The sequence below is a fragment of the Mobula birostris genome, chromosome 1, assembly GCF_030028105.1.
Source record: "Mobula birostris isolate sMobBir1 chromosome 1, sMobBir1.hap1, whole genome shotgun sequence".
NCBI classification, from domain to species: domain Eukaryota; kingdom Metazoa; phylum Chordata; class Chondrichthyes; order Myliobatiformes; family Myliobatidae; genus Mobula; species Mobula birostris.
In genome coordinates, this window is record NC_092370.1 from 187,249,653 (window position 1) to 187,269,590 (window position 19,938).

Below are 19,938 nucleotides of genomic sequence, written 5' to 3' on the forward strand. Positions count from 1 at the left end.
AGTAATCATGTCTTTTCACTGTAATGCTGCTGCAAAACACCAAAATTCATATAAGATCATGAAAGTAAAGCTGATTCTAATTCTGACTCACTACTTTCAGGGAGAGAGAGAAATCTTTTCAGTTAAAATTCTTAGAACCACAATTGAATGAAGATCAAGAGGTTATAGTGGGTTTTCTTGATACATTTAATAAAACAGTACTAGCAATTTAAAAAAAGACTGTGGTTTACAAAGTTCATGAACCTGAGATTTTGTTCTAAAACTTTCAAGTTTGTCAATCTATGGCATTATAGAATTTGACATGTCTAATCCACTTTGTACTGCTGCCAAGGTGGTAATATCCAAGGTAGTAGAGGGCAGTTGGATCTATTGACCCTCCACCGACTTGTTGCAGAACCAGGTGATTGCTAATTAATTTTGCCATGCCTTATTTGCTGTGGTATTGAATGGAACTGATCAGGAGACAAATTATGCACTTACATCTTAATTATGAGCCAAGAGAACTGGATTCAAGGAAGTGACAAGTCTTCCAAGAGAGCCAATTTCTTTATTTACTTTTAATCATACATCATTGTTTCCAGCTGTGGCAAAGGTAGTTCATCATTCTGACATTACTTTTCCCCCTTTGATCATAAAGCAATCAGATAGCTTTACTTCCAGGAAAGTGATTTGCATTTACACAGCATATGCAATGGAATACGAAAAAAAATCCCATGAGAATCTCTGAGGTGTAAAACAGATACTGAGCAAAAGCAAAGGAGATAGATTAGTATGGAGTGGCCAAGAGGCAGATGAATAAAGCGAGTCCTTAGGAAAGTTTTAAAGGAGGATTAAGATTTGGAGAAGCTGAGGGATTCCAGAAAGACTTCCAGAAAGTGGTAGAGATTAACAGAAGGACAACGAGTGACTGTATTCAACCCAAAATATGTCAAATTCTAGTTTTATTGCATTCAAAATTGGTGTTAAATGTTTACTGTATCCTTTTTGTAACCAAAGAGGTACCTATAAATTGTCCATCTAGTTATATCTCAGACTACTATGCTTCCAGTTGTTTGTCTTTCAATAATTGATTTTGGAGAATTTCATGTTGGTGGATTGTTAAGCGAGTATCAGTACATCAGGTTACACTAACTTGATTTCATCAATTGCAAGTCTTCTTCTCAATCAGTCTGCTAACCATGATTTGGCCCTCCTAGTGTTTATGTTTACTGTTTAGGTTGTAAGTGTAAGCTGAAAGTAGAACAGTACAACACCCTACTGACCCCTCAGTCCAGGATGCTGTGCCAACCATTCGTTATCAAACTAACCAGAGATTGATTTTACCTTGTACTGCCTGTGGAATGAATTGATCTGTACGAACAGTGTGCAAGACAAGCTGTTCACTGTACATCGGCACAGGTGACAGGAATAAACCAATTCCATTTCCCGTATGAGATCAGTTAACAGCAGCTAGTTGCTCTTCAGTGATGCTAGTAATTGAATTCTTAAAATATTGGATTGTTAAGGTGTTATGGTGCTTTACAATATGCTTTGGAGGCTATATTCAGAGTAATTAACCCCATTAGAGGAAATGCAGTGGGTCTGTGATAAACTCAAAGACTTTTGTTGGCTTTGAAGCACTAAAGATTTAAAGTGCTCTGTATGGAAAGACTAAGTCATGAACCATAAACATTGGAATTTGTTTTTGCACCTTTATCAAGACAATCTACCCTGATTATACGAGTACCCTAATTTAAACTAATTGTCAGCAGATTCTCCCAATAACTTGACAGTCCAGCTCCTGAAATAGAAGATGTAAATTCATAGAGTGTTCAAATTCAACCCTCTTTTTATCTTCACAACAGATGCAGCAAACTACCACAACAGGAAAGAAAGACAGTGTTTAGCTGACTTTGTATGCAGTTTTGCCAAGTTTTTATGTACAAATTTGGCTTCAATTATGAATTTTGTGTCCATTTTTATGTTGATGTAGTGATGTAACATTTGCTCTGCTGATCAGCAGTGGATGGAGTGTAGGCTCTGGTGAGTGAATAATTGTGGCTTTACTTTTGAAATGTTGTAAGATGAGCTGGTCGTTGAAAGCTCTGCCAGGAAAGGGCTGTTCAATTTACCTACTTCCTTCTCCTGCTCCTCTCATTGTTTCTACTCCTGCAACGTTTGCTCCCCTGCCAATCATCAGAAAGGTCTAAGGTCCCATGATGGTGAGGTAATAAGCATATAACTTATTAATCCAAGCACTCCCCCCACCCCCAACATCTGCAACTCCTTATCATTACACTTATGAGTGAATAATACTGGATCCGCTGGAACTGTGTCTTCCTGACAATGCCAGTCTGCTTTGCATCTCACGACTCAGGAGTCTGTACTGCAGAACTCAAATTTGCTGAACATCTCCATGGTAGACAATCTGAACTGAACTAACTGCTACAGAAAGTTTTCAAACTGGGACAAGTTAACTTATGGATTAATAGCTAGATGTAACCTCTTCCAGTAGTCTATATCTTTCTTCCTCTGTTGTGCATTCTGTCATTGTGCAAAGCCCCATATGCCAAATGTGAGCACTTTGAATGGCTTTCAATTCATAATTTAATTCTGTCAGCACCTTTTTCACAGTAATTGATATGGAACCACTGGAATGGTCATGTAGACCAGTTCCACACCCAGTGAGTGATTTCTAAATTATATAAATACTATGTATCTGCCGGCTAGATCTTCTATGTTCTTGTCTATGTCTGGGCAATTGACAGATTGTCCATAGTCATCTTATACCCAGAAGTTCATCCATAATCTTGTTTTGTGGTTCTTTGGTGTTTTCATTTTCCACAGCCTTCACTGGTAACAATTAGCAGCTTCTATGCTGCAATGATTATTTCTTCCTTCAGACCTACATCTGAGAATTGAATCTTTTTGAGTAATTCTACTTGGTGTAAAGGAAAATGCCTTCTGTTTTTCGTAGAGTGTAAATTCTGTTTTCTGTTTTCTGTTTTCTTTTTGTTGTGGCATTTTTGTAAGATGGACTTAACTAGAAATCCACAGAAGCATTTAATTTGTATATACCTTGTCAGCTCAGTGTTTTCTTAACCTCCAATGAAGAAATTTGCAAATTTTAAGGCTTGCAGTGTACAAATTTGATACAAGAGGCACAAAAAAGTGATGACTAGTGTTCTTCATAGGCTGCAGCTGAAACCCAATTCTGGTTTAAGATGGTGCTGCATCAGCAGCGAAAAACAAAACCCAGGGAACTACTAAATACCTTATTAATAACACTTTATTAATAACAATCAATGCTAGCAATGTAGAGGCAAGCAGTGGTGGAGATGGAGGTGGTAGCACAGGCGAGGCATGGTCGAAGCAAGCAAAGGCCGAGTCGAAGCAGAGTTAACGAAGAGTTGTGACATTCCCGAGAGCAAGCAAAGTCCGTCCTGATGCCTGGTTCATTTAAGCACCGGGCCAAATCGTGGCGGCGGGGTTTAATCCCCAGAATGAGGAATGACCCAAGCACCGGCCAGATTGAAAAGGTCAGGGTGTTGGAACCAGAGGTGAGGCGAGGGCTGGATCTGCCTGGCTCTGTTCAGTTCCACCCGCTGCTCCACGATGTATACTCGTCTTTGCGCTGAACTGAGGCCATGGCCTGCTGCAGCTGCAGTGATGCCTGGCTTCGCATCTGTGGTCTCGCAAAGTTTAATCATCTTTGTGGTAAACTGAGGCTGTGGCCTGCTTTTATTGTTTACACGATTCATTCTCTCTCTGTCTCTGCCTTTTTTTAAAGGGTTCTTTTGAGGTTTGCTTGTTTTGTGGCTGCTTGTAAAGGGACGTATCCCAAGGCTTTATAATATATACATACTTTGAACTTTGAAACTTTCTATAAACTTTGTTGCATTCCAGTAAGACGTTAATCACATAAAACAATTGTTTGCGGATGACAATCACAAAGCAATAATAGTTGTTCAAAGCCAATTTTACAAAGAATTGTGAGAAAAATCGTCCACTTCTGCAGTTTTAGTAATGCACTTGTGAGAATTGTGGACTTGGTTGCAGAACAGCCAGTGACGATTTGTGATCAGCCACTAGTTTGAATAGTCTTCTTGGAAAGAAGTGATCGAAGATTGTGACCCCCAGGTATAATACGACTGAACTTGTCATTTAGTCAGCATGTGTGATGCATGAGCTATGAGAACGTCATGGCAACTACCATGCCATTGCATATCAGTACCTCTGCGCCATAACTAGAAACATGGTAAGCAAGTTTTTGCATTAATTTTGTGTCAAATGCAACCATTTATAGTATTTAGATTGCATTGGACATTTATTGATCTCTTCCCTACCACTAATGATCCATCTTTGTTTAATAGTTGATCAGTTGAAATCAAGACTGTGGCAAGCTCTGGTAGAAAGCCAGTGAAGTATTAGATTATACCGAGAAACAAACAGAACTCACTAATTTCATTTTTGTTTGTTTTCTGACTATAACTTGCTTTCTAACAGTTGCAACCAGTTTTCTGTCTAACTGCAGGCCTAAATAATTCATTTCCTACAGCAAAAAACACATTTTCTTTTTGGTAAAATTGACATTTTATTGATGGAGTCGTCAGAACACTTCCTCGGGTATCTGATGGTTTTCCTCCTCCCTGGTTATTGTAGTATTATGATGGAATGCTGAAATTCCTGCTGCATTTTATCTATTGTTGTCTGAAATGATGTTTACCCATACATTTGATGGCTATACAACTGTAACCCTGTGTGGGAATTAATTGACAAGTTGTGTTGACTTTCATCCATGATGTTAAGCTAGGCATAAATAACAGATCTGACTTGGTAAAGACTTCAGCCCGTGCCAACTCTACACACTAATCTTGTGATGTGGGAAAAGGGCATCATTGATCATTCACCATTTTATTTAGTCTTAGCTTATAATTTCTGGAGAGCTGTACGATGTTATCTGATGGATATTATCCAATCACTCTCTGATACTTTCACCAATGTCCCTTGTCACTCCTGGACTTTTTTTTTAGCTCTTCTAACTAAGTTTTCAACATATTTGCTACCAGTCTTGATTTACACCAAACTGAGTTGGCGTTTTGTTCAAGATATGCATGAGCTTGGTCCCCTTAAATATTCAAAGGGTCATACAGCAGGAAAACAAGCCCTACACCCCAACTCGACAATGACAACTGTGTTGCTTAGCAAACTACACCCATCTGCCCACGTTTTGCTCGTCACCCCGTAAACCTCTTCTATCCATTTCCTTATCTGGATGCTTTTAAATGATGCCAATGTGCCTGCTTCAACCACTATTTATGGCAACTTATTCTAAATATAAATATTTTAATCTATTTAATATACATATACTTACTGTAATAGATTTACTTTTTTTTCTTTCTATATTTACCTCTGATCCTCAACTATATCCTCTTGTTTTTAGCACCTGCTCCCTGGTATAAAGGCCATGGGTCTTCATTTTGTCCATGTGCCTCATGATCTTAGATACCCCTATCAGGCTACTGCTCAATCTCCTACAGTTTAGGGAGTAAAACCCTAGTCTACACAATGTCTCCTTGTAACTCAAACCACCAAGTCTAGGAAACATCCTTGTAAATATTTTCTGCTCTCTTTCTTGTTGAACACCACCTTTTCTAACAACAGGGTGATCAAAATTGTACACCATGCTCAAAATGCAAACCCAGGCAGCTCCATCATGTGCACTAGCCTCCAGGACAGCTTCAAAAGGTGATGTCATTCAGGACCCCCATCCAGGATGTGCCTTCTTTTCATTGCATCAAGGAGGAGATACAGGAGCCTGAAGACACACACTCAACATTTCAGGAACAGCTTCTTCCCGACAGCAATCAGATTTCTGAATGGACAGTAAAACCATGTACACTATCTCATACAACATACACAAAATGCTGGAGGAACTCAGTAGGCCAGGCAGCATCTATTGGAAAAGAGTGTAGTCGACGTTTCATCAGGACTGGAGAAAAATAGATAAGGATTTGGATGGTGAGGGTAGGGGAGGAACAAACACAAGGTGATAGGTGAAACCAGGAGAGGGGGAGGGGTGAAATAAAGAGCTGGTAAGTTGTTTGGTGAAAGAGATAGAGGGCTGGAAAAGGGGAATCTGATAGGAAAGGACAGAAGGCCATGGAAGAAAGAAAAGGGGGAGAAGCACCAGAGAGAGGTTATGGGCAGCTAAGGAGATGAGAGGGGGAGTAGGGAATGGGGAATGGCGAAGGAGGGAGTAGGCAATACTGGAAGTTCGAGAAAACGATGTTCATGCCATCAGGTTGGAGGCTACCCAACAGAATATAATGTGTTGCTCCTCCAACCTGTGTGTGGCCTCATTGCAATAACAGAGGAGGCCATCGATTGATGTGTTGGAATGGGAATGGGAAGTAGAATTGAAATGGGTGGCCTCTTGGAGATCCCGCTTTTTCTGGCAGACGGAGCATAGGTGCTCATCGAAGCAGTCTCCCAACCTACGTCTGGTCTCACCAATATACAGGAGGCCACACCAGGAACACCGGATACAGTAGATGACCCCAACAGACTCACAGGTGAAGTGTCACCTCACCTGGAAGGACTGTTTGGGGCCCTGAGTGGTAGTGAGGGAGGAGGTGTTGGGACAGGTGTAGTACTTGCTCCGCTTGCCAGGATAAGTGCCAGAAGGAAGATCAGTGGGGAGGGATGAATGGACAAGGGAGTCGTGTATGGAATGATCCCTGTGGAAAGCAGAAAGTAGGGGGGAAGGAAAGGTGTGCTTGGTGGTGGGACCCCGATGGAGATGGCAGAAGTTCTGAAGAATTATGTGCCAGACATGGAGGCTGGTGGGGTGGTAGGTGAGGACAAGAGGAACCCTATTCTTGGTGGGGCGGTGGGAGGTTGAGATAGATATGTATACCTCATTGTAATTCATAGTTTTTTTATTATGTTTTGCAACGTACTGCAGCCACAAAACAACATATTTCACGACAACTGCGAGTGACATTAAACCTGATCCTGATTCTGAAGTGCAGCCTCACCAATATCTTACATAACTGCAACATAATTTCCCAAATTCCCAAATGCCCTGACTAATGAAGACCAGAGTGCCAAATATGTTCTTTATCACTTCATTTACTTGTGCTACCACTATTAACGAACCCTGCATTTTGCACTCCTTGGTCTGACAGTTCCATAACACACCCCTGGGCCTTACCAATTAGCGTGCAAATCCTACTCTGGTTTGATCTCCCAGAACGCATTCATTCTTTCATTTATCTGGATTGAAATTTACTTGGCAATCTTTCGATGACCAAGTTCCCCTGTAAATTTTCATAACCTTCTGTACTACCTGCAACAACACCACCTATTTTAGAATCATCCACAAATTTACTAACCATGTTTTTATATTCACATCTAATTTATGTACAGTATATAAATTACAAAGAGCAACAAGTCCCAGCACCAATCCCAGTAGTACACCACTAGTCAGAGGCCTCCAGTATGACAAACAGCTCACAATGCAATGTTGACTATTCTCCAACATCATATAAATATCTGGCCTTACTTTTACCAACAGGTTTCGATCTGAATAATTTATCCCACCGTCTATCTGGATGATATAATTTGCCTTTAATAATGAATTCATTCATGTAGTACATATAAGTGGCTGGGATCCTGCACTTTGTCATATTTCCTTGCACCATAGAAGGAGGCCTTTTGGCCCATCAAGTCTATGCCAACTCACAAGAATCAGCAGCCTTCCAATCCTATTTCTTTTAGAAATTCTTTTATATACATATCACAAGTCCTGGTTCTGCGACCGCTGATGCCAGGCAGACAATCTCTGGAGGGTATTGATAATGGCTGGGTTCACCCATCTTGAGAAAACACTGCCCAGAAGAGGGCAATGGCATGACCGTAATTGCCTATGTAATACAACATGGCACACAATGATGATGAAACTTCCAGCCTGTATATCTTTGGGAACTCCATGCTGGAATCTGCAGCTCACTCTTGTGATTAATAATAAGCTCACCTACCAATGGTCAATGACTTCCTCGCATTTGAAGGCTTCAGCCCTTCAGTGTACCATCCTGTTCAGTAGTGAAGTAAACATCTGTGCACTCTTTGAGATAATAATCTCCAACAAAGCCTATTGCAGAATACAAAACTAACATAAGTGAGATCAAACAAGGTATGTTTAGTTCATGCAAATGTGCTACTGCGATTGAGCTTGCACATAGTAATGTACTAATGACACATTGTGTCACATGTAATGGCTTACATTATTGCATACATGGTTATAACAAGAAAAGGTGATCTGATCCTTAGTCACTCAGTTATCATGGGATGTTGCAGCGTTCATCTTGGCTACAACACTTTAAGGCTACTTCATTAACCAGAGTTGCTTTGGGATAGCCTGAAATGAGCATATGAAGTGCTAAATCTATGCACATTTTTCTATTGGATATTCATCTGCAGAGAGAGAATAATTGGGAATCAATTTCAACTCTTATATAGAATTTTAATCTCTTCTTTCATACTAATTGGCTTGACAGATTGACTGGCAATAAATACATTTTCAAATGTTCCAATTCAGCAGCGATACTTAATATTGATTAACATTATTCCTCAAAGTTTCAAAACCAACCTGTCTGTGGAGTTATAAGAGTAAAATCATTAAATTATGTTTCCACCATATTTGCTTTATATATCAATCTACCTTACTGAAACAAGCAACCAAATATTGGTTTTCTTATTTTAATGTACCATTAGAACTTCAACTAAGGTGATCAGTTAGTGTTTTTTTTAAAGAGATTAGATGCCTTAAGATGATTTATACTTTTACTGGTTAGCAGCTTTGTAATTGGTTCATCAGATATTTGAAATAAGAAATGCCAAGTCTGGTTATTACATCAAATACGTGTAACATTTACCAAATAACTGCTTCCTTCTGCTATCCATACTAAAAGAGGGAAACTGTGAATATTTTAATGCATCACTAGATTGATTTTTAAATTAATTGCACTTTCAGTCTGAAAGCCATGAACATCTGACAGAAATTTAAATGAAGTTGTGGATTCTATTAAATAAAATTAAAAGGCAGATACTATTCTACAATAACCAGACATCCTAATCGTACCCGGTGTTGCTGCAGCTCTTTCTGAACACTTTAACTAACATCCATTTAAGTGTGTTTTATATTTTTAAAAGGAGTGAAGTACACAAGTTGGGTTCCGTCCAAATGGAACTTCATTCACATATAGGTGCACACACACAAACACACTTAGTCATGGAATTCTAGACTTAGGCTCTCACCATCTATCCAAGTCCCAATTGCTATGGGACCTGTCACAGGAACCTTCACTGGTCTCAGGTCCAGGGTTCTGTGCCCCTCACAGGGGTGGTCTCCTGCCCCAGATGATGGCAGTGCCATTATCATTCCTTTGATTGGAGCCTACAAAGTCGGCCTTCTCTGGCTGGTGACCTCGCTGGCTGCCATCAAAGCCCTTCATCACAGGTCGGCGTAGTGGAGTTGTCAGTACTGCGGATTAGTTATACTCCTGATTTGACTTTCCGGAATCTACTTTCGACACGAGCAAGATGGGAGCGTCACTGTTAGTTACATTAAAGGATGAGCAGCTTGAGGCAAGCTTTAAAAGCAGTCTGATACGTGAGGTGGGAGAGGGTTAATTAAATCTAGACACCATTTAATCTGCCTCTCTATTGCTTTTCATGTCCTGGACCAGCATTTATGTTAAATCCTTGATCACTTATCAATAGACCTGCATGTGATCAGTAGTATTTTCATTTTGCCACAGAATCTGAATGGGTACCACGGTAGCCTTGCGGTTTATGTGACACTTTTATAGCTTATACACACACACACACTTATAATAATAATAATAAATAAATAATAGATGGGGTAAGGGGGCCCCAGTGAGTCCTTCCAGGTGAGGCGACACTTCACCTGTGAGTCGACTGGGGTGATATACTGCATCCGGTGCTCCCGATGTGGCCTTTTATATATTGGCGAGACCTGACGCAGACTGGGAGACCGCTTTGCTGAACATCTACGCTCTGTCCGCCAGAGAAAACAGGATCTCCCAGTGGCCACACATTTTAATTCCACATCCCATTCCCATTCTGACATGTCTATCCACGGCCTCCTCTACTGTAAAGATGAAGCCACACTCGGGTTGGAAGAACAACACCTTATATTCCGTCTGGGTAGCCTCCAACCTGATGGCATGACATGAACGTTGACTTCTCTAACTTCCGTTAATGCCCACCTCCCCCTCGTACCCCATCCATTATTTATTTATTATTATTATATATGTGTGTGTGTGTATATATATTCTTTTTCTCTCTCTACTTCTTCTCTCTCTCCTTTTTCTCCCTCTGTCCCTCTCACTATTCTCCTTGCCCATCCTCTGGTCTCCCCCCCCCCACTTCCTTTCTCCCTAGGCCTCCCGTTCCATGATCCTTTCATATCCCCTTTGCCAATCACCTGTCCAGCTCTTGGCTCCATCCCTCCCCCTCCTGTTTTCTCCTATCATTTTGGATCTCCCCCTCCCACTCCCACTTTCAAATCGCTTTCTAGCTCTTCTTTTAATTAGTCCTGACGAAGGGTCTCAGCCTGAAACGACGACTGTACTTCTTCCTAGAGATGCTGCCTGGCCTGCTGCGTTCACCAGCAACTTTGATGTGTGTTGCTTGAAATACCCGCATCTGCACATTTCCTCGAATCTCAGACTTTAAGTTTGTTTTCTATCGATGGGTTCTGAAGGATCAGTTGAATTTTCTTGTATATGTATATATTCGATAAAGAGAGCCTGGCAATGCTAGCTGCAGTCCATCCCTCCAGCTGTACAATAGAAAAATAAATTTCATGAGCATATAAAATATATCAGGATCAGCCAATCACCACCGAAAATATTGTCCAATGATTCATATATGCCCTGATGTGCACAGGCAATGCCACACAGGTACTCCTCATTCTTATCACATCTCAATGCTGCTGCACCGCTGACATTCTTCCTGTACCATTCGCCACACCGAGGTCACGGTTCAGTGTGTGGTGGGAAGTTTCACTGGTCTGCCAGGCATTGACATAATTTTGTAATCTGCAATGTCTCACCCAGTGAGTTTGCTAATATCATGCATTTCTGGTCAGCCAGCTCGAGGTCAACCTTGAATGCCATGAACATTGAAGGATATTTTTCACATAAATAGGATTGCTTTACTGCATTGGAAGAATATGATTGTGGATTAATATAATGCTACAGCTGTCATGTTATTCATGCAATGATTGAGTATGACTCCAATATAATTCATATGTTGGGAATCTTTTGTGCTTGGTCTGCTCTTAAAACAATTTTAATGGCAATCTCTGATAGAGGATCTTCTGTGCGCAGCTGAGGAATATGTGCAGAGTCATTTGGTAAGGGAAAAATATTTTCTTTTGCCCATCCTGCTCTATGTACAATTGAATGTAGCTGGGAAAGGTGAGAGAATGTTAGCTAATAGTGATTGCTAGTGTAGGAGAGTGTGACATTACATTAATATCATCCAACTGTTCTGAGCTGAGTGAATGTGGTGCTTCTACAGTTGATACCTCCTCAGTTCCCCCTCATTATGCACCTGGAAACATAGAATTGTTACTATGGCTTAGAATGGAACCTTTTAATTAAATGTATATCCCCCATTCAGGGTGCCTCTGTTTATGTAGAGATTGATATAAAAGGATGTAAATCCCTTTGCAAAAGGATGGATGTTTAAGCAGGGCTGTCTCCTCGATAGCCACCTTATTCCTCTTGCTGCACTCTAAGCTCTGCATCTAGGCCCTTGGGCTCTGGGACTCTGTGCTTTTATTTCCTCAAGCTGTCTCTAATTGCCAAGGTTCCCACAGGCAACAAATCTCATCTTCAGGAGACCTGTGACATTTTTCAGTATGAGCTGGATATCTTGCATGGCTTTCACTGATCAATACTCAGCCACTGTAGTTGGACCGCATATTGGTCTGACTAGCCATGGAAACAAAGTGACAGGCATTGTGGACTCTGTCGGGATGAATGGGTTAGATATGCATCCTAAAATCATGGCATTAACCATTCATACATCTTTGCTGTGGGACATGTCCTTGTCTACAGTCCCAAGGTCCTTGATATATCATAAATCTTAAGCCACGTCTATAAAAATAACACTGACAAACATGTTCTGATGACTTTGTCAATGCAGATCCACTCATTCGATTGTTTATTCCCAGGATGCAGATATCCAGCATTTATTTCCAGTTGTTAATTGTCATTGGGAAGATGGTGATGATCTTTCACGATGAAAGTACCAAACCATGTTCATCTTTAACAAGAGAAAGTCTAACCTACTTTTGATTTTCAATAGCTTTGCTCTATAGCTCAAATTCCCCACTAAAAACATCCTGCAGGCCACCATCGACTAGACCAGCCACGTAAGGAGCAATATTACACAGTGGCAACCTTTCTGCTGAAGTTGCTCCGTGATGCAAATGAGGATGTATTCACCGGATTTAGACCGAACAACAATGAAGAAACAATAGTGTGGGATTTAGAGGAGAATTTGTTCCAGTCAAAGTCAGACAGTGTGGAAAAATGGCTATTTCGTCAACTATATCCATGCCAACCAGTTGGTATCCTTAAGACTATAACAGCATTAGATATAGGAACAGAATTGGGCCATTTGGCCCATCGAGTCTACTCTAACATTCCATTCCATCATGGCTGATTTATTATCTCTCTCAACCCCATTCTCCTGCCTTCTCCCTGTAACCTTTGATACCCTGAGTAATCAAGGACCTATCAACCTCTACTTTAAATATACCCAATGACTTGGGCTGCATAGTTGCTGTGGCAATGAATTCCACTGATTCACTACTCACTGGCTAAAAAAGGGGAGGGGTGGAACGTCAGCTCAGACCGTGAGGGGCCTGTGTCGGGCATTTTCATGTCTTACAAGGTGCAGATTGGAAGTCTGTGTGGGGCGCCACTCCTCGCACAGACACTAGAGCAATGTGTGATTAAGTGCCTTGCTCAAGGACACAAACACACTGCCACAGCTGAGGCTCGAACTAGTGACCCTCAGATCACTAGACGAATGCCTTAACCACTTGGCCACGTGCCCAACACTAAAAACAATTCCTCCTCATCTCTGATGTAAATGAACATCCCACGATTCTGAGGCTGTGCCCTCTGGTCCCCAACTATAAGAAACATGCTCTCTCCACATGAACTCTATCTACTCCTTTCAATATTCAATAGGTTTCAATGAGATCCACCCACCCCTTCTTCTAAACTCCAGTGATTACAGGTCCAGAACCATCAAACACTTCTTATACACATCCATATTAATCCCATCATCCAGCACTTGGCCCATTGTATTCAATGCTAAGGCAGTTTAAGTGCTTGTCGAAATATCTCTACTCAGCAGCAACATATTCCAGGTATCAGTACTGCTGTGCAAAAAGGACCCTCTGAATATCTTAAATTTTTGTCTTCTAGCTTTATTCTCCTCTAATAAGGTGCAAACATTCTTGCTTTCTACCCTATCTATACCCTTCATCATTTTATACAGCTCAATCACATCCTCTTAACCTCCCCCACGCCAGTGAAAAATAACCGAGTCTCCTCTTGTCCTTCTTGGTGGCTGAGAATAGTCTTTGCTAGTTATTACTGTACATTTTGTAGACAGTACACATTGTAGCCATGGTGCAGTAATGCTAAGGGAATGTATGTTAACTGTGCAAGATAAGGTGCATTCTTCCTTCTGGAAGGTGTCAATTGTCTTGAGAAATGTAGCAAAACACACTCAAGCAATGGAAAGTACTCCATTACACTCTTGACTTGTGTCTTGTAGATGGTGGAAGGTCTCGTGTCAGGAGGTGAATCACTCCCCATACAACACCCTTGTAGACACAATTTTATTTAGTTGGTCCAGTTGACTTTCTATTAATTAGTGACCTGCAGGATGTTGATAGTGGGGGGTGGGGGGTAAAATAATAGCATTGCAAATCAAAGTAGATTGTTAGACTTTCTCTTATTTCAGATAATTATGGTTTGGCATTTTTATGGTGCAGTCCAGGCATGAACATTAACTGGGATTTGCCGCATGGCTTGCTTCATTTGCTGAGGATTTGAACTTTGCTCAGTCATCGGTAAACATCCCCATTTTTGACCTTACAAATGAAAGAAGATCATAATAAACATGAAGATCAAGGTAACAGTGTATGAGCCAAATACACTGCCTTGAGGAATTTCTGCAGTGATACCCTAGACCCGAGAATGATTGATCTTCACCAACCTTATCCAGCTTCCTTAATGCAAGGTAGGGCCATTAAATTAAATTTTACCAAAGTTCCTTAATGCCATATTGAGTCAATGTTGCCATGATGTCAAGGACAGTCACGCTTGCCTCACCTCTAGAAATAAGCTATTTGTTTCATATCTGGACCAAGGTTGTGATAACGTCTGGAACCAAGTGGTTCCTGATCAAACTGTTCCTGGGTGTCAGGAAGTAGATAATTAGTAACTGTTTCCTGATGGCACTATTGATAACACATAGCTTACCTGATGGCTGAGAATAGACTGATTTGGTTGTCTTTGGGGGGATGGACAGAACAGGATCTATCAGAGCAGTTTTTCACTGTTTACCTAGAGGCACAGTTAGTAGTGAAAGGGCATCAGTACTACAACTTGGATGTTATCTTGCACCAAAACATCTGGTGAACTGTGTTCTTATCCCACCATGATATCAAGTAGATAATAAAATTGGCAATGCTGGTGATGGTCTGAGAAGGAAGCAATATAAATCATCCACATATTTAGGGGAGTGTGATTACAAATGCACAGCCATGTGCTCACATGCCTGTGCATTGCTCCTGGGAGGGACATTGCCTACTAATTGTGGTAGAACTGCAGAGCTTGATTTGGCAATTTGATTGTGGATTGATTGACTTTGACTATTTCATGCTGTTGTTGCTGTTTTAGCTTCACCAACAGCTGGTGTTCATTATCAATCCTTTCTGCAGAGGTCATTGAACCCAGGGCCTTTCCCCTTTCTTGTTTATAACCATAGAAGAATGGATCTGCTGGACCACACGCTTATAGAGTGTGGTGGTGTCTGCTGTTGCAGATGGTCTTCAACAGCTCATAGATGCCCAGATCTGAACTGCCAGATCTGCTGTAAATCCATTCCGTTTGGCACAATCAGCATGTCATGCAGGATAATAGAAGGCATCCTCAATATGATATGCAACTTTGTCTTCACACTACTGTGGGCTGGTCACTCCTAAGAATGTTGTTATGGACCAGGTGAAAATGAGGTCAGACTGGTTTATCCTTCTCGTAGGTTCACTCATTACTTTCTGCAGACCAAGTCTAGATGCTACGTCTTTCAGGACTGAGTCAGCTTGGCCAATTAATGACTTCCCATGGTGATGATCATTAGAGCTTCCCAGCAAAATTACATTCAGAGTTTTGACTTGTTTCAGTGCTTTGCTCAACCTGAAAAGCTCTGATTCTATGGCTGAGGGAAAATGACAGGAGGTAAGTAGGAGGAGACATTCTCGTTCATATTTGACCTTATGTCTTGAGATGTTATCAGATCTGGAATCAATGTTGATGATTCCTAGTCCTATTCCCTCCCACATGTACAGTATACCACTGTGCTTTCTTCCCTGTTGGATCTACTCTCCTGCTTAGTCTAGCAGATTGGTTCTATGAATATGACTGTGTCAGACTGTTGCTTGACTAATCCGTAGGACAGCTCACTCACTTCGGACAATGGTCTCCATATGGGGGGACTCTGCAGGGTTGACAAGGCGGGGAGAAACATTATGAATCAAAGTTAGTTCAGGGCCATGTGATACACTTAGTTAATCATTTTTCTGTTGTGACATGATGGTTACAGTACAACTGAGTAGCTCAGCTGGCCATTTCAAAGGGCAGGTGAGAGTCAATTATATTACTTCATGATGAAAATCATGAAGAATAGCAGATTTTCTCTCCTGAAGGACAAAGTGAGACATTGAGTTATCAGATGTTCTGATATGGACAGTGTCCAAAAGTGCATAAATCACCAAACTTTCATGACGTGCTCTTCGTTTGAATGAAACTGTTCCATGATGGTCATAAATTGAAGCACAAAGCTCCACACTACGTTGGTTTGGACAGATATGGATGTTTTGTGTTTGTGCGGTTATTTGGTGCTGTAGCTACTTTCGGTGATGCTGCTTCACTCCAAGATTTCACAGCCATTGGGAATTCCCAAAACAATTTCACTTGTAAAAGAGTGCAAGCAAAATCAAAGCAAGATCTAGTACAACACAGAAAACTGTGCTAGGTAATGTTGGCAGATTGTTGAACTGCAGCAAGCATCACAGGCATATGCAGCTAGTCTCTAGCATGGCCAAAGAGCAGAGGAGAACTAAGAGTTCATCATGAACAGCACATGCAGGAATAAGACCCATATTTATGTTTTCACTGTAATTGAATAAATATCGTAAGTCTTCCTCTGGGTTTAATATTGGCTAATCACTGGATACTCCCGTTTCAGAAGTAGAAGTCATTAATTCTCAACTCTCACTGACGCACCAATGCTGTAGCTTTGCTCGATAGGTCGCTGAGCTTTCTACATGCCAAAATGGGAAGAGCTGATTTAATTCCAAAGATATCTGCCATTTTCATACTATAAGCATTCCTTGGAAAAAAATACAGCTCCAAGGGCTCTGATCTTATGCTTTCATAAAATAGAACTACACGGCTGAGTGACAGTTCTGATCTGAAGCATTTAAGTGTAAGTTTTGATCTTTCTGGCTTTGATTAAAACTAATGAGCTCATTTAATTCAAAATGAGAATCTCTGATAAGAAAAATAAGGTTGATGTGATTGGATTAGAGGGATGAATTAGACTCTTACAGTTGAAGTTTCTGCCTGGATAGTGCATTACAGGCTGTATGAAATAAAATTAAAAAGCTGTTGGCACATTATAGTATGTTAGATGATGAGAAGAATTTTATGGTAATTCATTTTTTAATCAGTGGAAGTGAAAGCACTAAATTTTTAGCATTGCACCAGTTTAGTTTTGAATAAGGGGAAATTATTCAGATTTCTGAAAATCAAAATGACTGACTTGTTAAAACAAAAAATTTCAAAAAGACAATCTGGGGAATAATATAGCATTACAGAATAAAAATAATCTTCGAATTCTTCTGAGATTCCACAACAAACTTTCCATACTTAAGTAAAAAGTGCATCGTCCTTAATATTTTTAATTGACCTCTCATATATGACCTGTTTGATATAAAAATTATTGCAGTTGTCATCAAAAATCAACCACGGCAAATTATTACTACTTATTGTATGAATATGTCAGTACATATCTGGCTTATTGTAAACTATCTTTTAAACTTGTGATATTACATGGTACATATTGACTAATTTCTGTTACAGCTATAATATTTTATCGCAAAAGAGAAATATTACGATTGAGAAATTAAGCTTTCCATCAGGAAAGTAGTGTCATCATGACACTAATCTATATGAAGAATTCATTGTGCAACCTAAATATGTTCTAATCCTTTTTATATAACACTCATCTTTCTTTCGGGGCATTTTTTCAAATTTATTGATTGGTCAGTTAAATATACAATTTTTATGCATTTAACAGAAAACCCAGTCGACATCTTCTTTACTGCAGGGAGTGGTGGCAGAAACATTAATTGCAGGAGAAATTCCAAGTATTTACAAACAAAATTTAAACATTAATATTTTCTTTAAATCCCACTCTAGAATCCACTAGCCCGACTTTACTGAATATTGACAATACCTTGGAACGATCATTTTTCATCAGAATGAAGTCAACATTGACCAAGCGGGGAGTTCATATCAAATCATCAGGCTATAAGGTAAATAACTGTTTAATCATCTTTTGCAATGATTAAATTTCAGTTGCCAGAAATCCATACTGCTTATGGTTGAATGTACGATGTGTTACAATTTGTAATTTATTTTCTTCAGCTGTGGGTCTTTCATTTAGATATTGGAACATTTCTTTCAAATCAGAGTGAAATGCAGTGTGTTCTTCATTGGAGAGAGAAAATTTCTTTTTATATTTGTGCTGACTTAATAATTTTATGGAAATATTTTTACCAGAAAGCATTTTAACTTTCAATTAAATGTGCTTTTGTTTGCCATTTTAATTGATGTAGTTAAGTAGATCAGTGAAAAGTTAGATATAATTTGAATATGTTTTCTTGGTTAGCTGGCATTTGAACAATTAAAAATGTGTTATTTTTTGTTTTCTTCACTTTTATCTCTTATTGATCATTAATCTCTATATTTCCAATAGCTTTAGAATAAAAATGTTATCTTATATGGCAACATATATAGCTTTTTGATATATCAGAACCAAATTTTAATTTCATCCAACCTGACAGTTTATAGAATTTTAACAGTACAACCAACTAAGATTTGAGTATAAGATTGCCAGAAAACATCATGCTTTTAGGATTGTGATTTTAACTCAATGGAATAGGTTTTAACTGTATGGAATAGTTGCTAACCCAGTCTGTGAAGCCTCACTGGATTCGTTTTATAAACATACTGATATAATGGTAAGATTGTTTAAAAGAGCAATTGCTTTCAAATATTTGGATTATTTAGGTTGTAAAAACTTATGGTCTTGGAAATTATTAGGCTTGCAATGGATTAGTATTTTGAGCTTATCATGGGTGACTTCTTTGCTTCTATACTTAGTACAGAAGGACTTTATCTTGGAGGAGGAGTGATATTAGTATTCTGTGTAAGCAGACATAGCAGCACTTGGATCTGTTAGAGCACGGAAGGTGATAGTTGGTAGTGGAGTGTTGCTTACTGAAGATTTTTCCTAGTCCAGAGAATCTATAGGCCAAGTTTCATAGAACTGTACAGCTTATAGGCACCATCCATACTCGAAAACAATTCTTCCCCAGTCTCTTTTTGGTTGCTCTGGGAGATGATACTGAAACCTATAGACACAACTGTGGTAAAAAAGTTCATCAGTGTTAACTTGTACTAAGCTATACTTTTAATCAGTACCGATTGGTGCATACCTTATTTTCTGGGTCTTGAAGCAGTTGCCTTTTGTAGAGGGCATCATTGACAGGCACACATGCAGTTATCAGAGGACAAGAGGAAAAAGTAACCAGAAAGTACTCATCAGTGTCCATTAGTGATACTCTCATCCTGTGATGTCAGGGGAGTTATTAAGGGAGGGCAGAGTTACCCCTTCTATATCTGCATTAGGCAATTCCTTCACAATGTATTGACATCTAAGCAGTGCACAAAAATAAAGATCATTGGATCAGTCCGAAAGTGAATGAACACAGTATTATCATCAGTATCTTGAAGCTGCTGTTCCAGTGCCTTGATGGGACTCCAAGCAAGATGAATCATACAAATGCACCACACAGAAATGGACTCCTTGTTCTTACCTCATCCAATCACATATCCCCGCGGTAGACCTGTATCCCTCCACATCCTTTCTATCCAAGTATCTGCATAAAAAGCCTGTTGAACATTATAACTGTATCTCTTCCACCACCTCTTCTGGTAGTTTGTTCCAGATATTCACCACCTTTTGTATGAAAAACTTGCCACTCAGCCTCTGACATCTGAGTGAAACTAAACCCTGCCTATCCAAACTTTTCTTATACTACAGCTCACTATTTCAGGTAGCATCCTGGTTTATCTCCTCTGTATTGCTACCAGTCTTCCTGAAGGCTAGTGATGTTAACTGTACACAATGCTCTAAGTTCAATCTAACCAATGTTTTGTTCAACTGCAAAATAGCATCCCTATGCCATGAACACCTTTATAGTCCCTGCCAATTACCCCATATGTCCTACTGGAATTTGACTTCCCAACGTGAACTATCTCACACTTG

General features: G+C 39.8%; 1 protein-coding gene across 6 annotated transcripts in view; it reads left to right on the top strand.

Moving 5' to 3' along the window:
* Positions 1–19,938, top strand: part of npas3 (neuronal PAS domain protein 3) — a 1,076,641-nt gene that overhangs the window by 985,341 nt on the left and 71,362 nt on the right. For all 6 annotated transcript variants that reach the window (XM_072267408.1, XM_072267391.1, XM_072267401.1 and 3 more), the window contains one exon: positions 17,805–17,920. In XM_072267408.1, the coding sequence (XP_072123509.1) occupies positions 17,805–17,920 (116 nt within the window). The remainder of the gene's footprint in view (positions 1–17,804; positions 17,921–19,938) is intronic.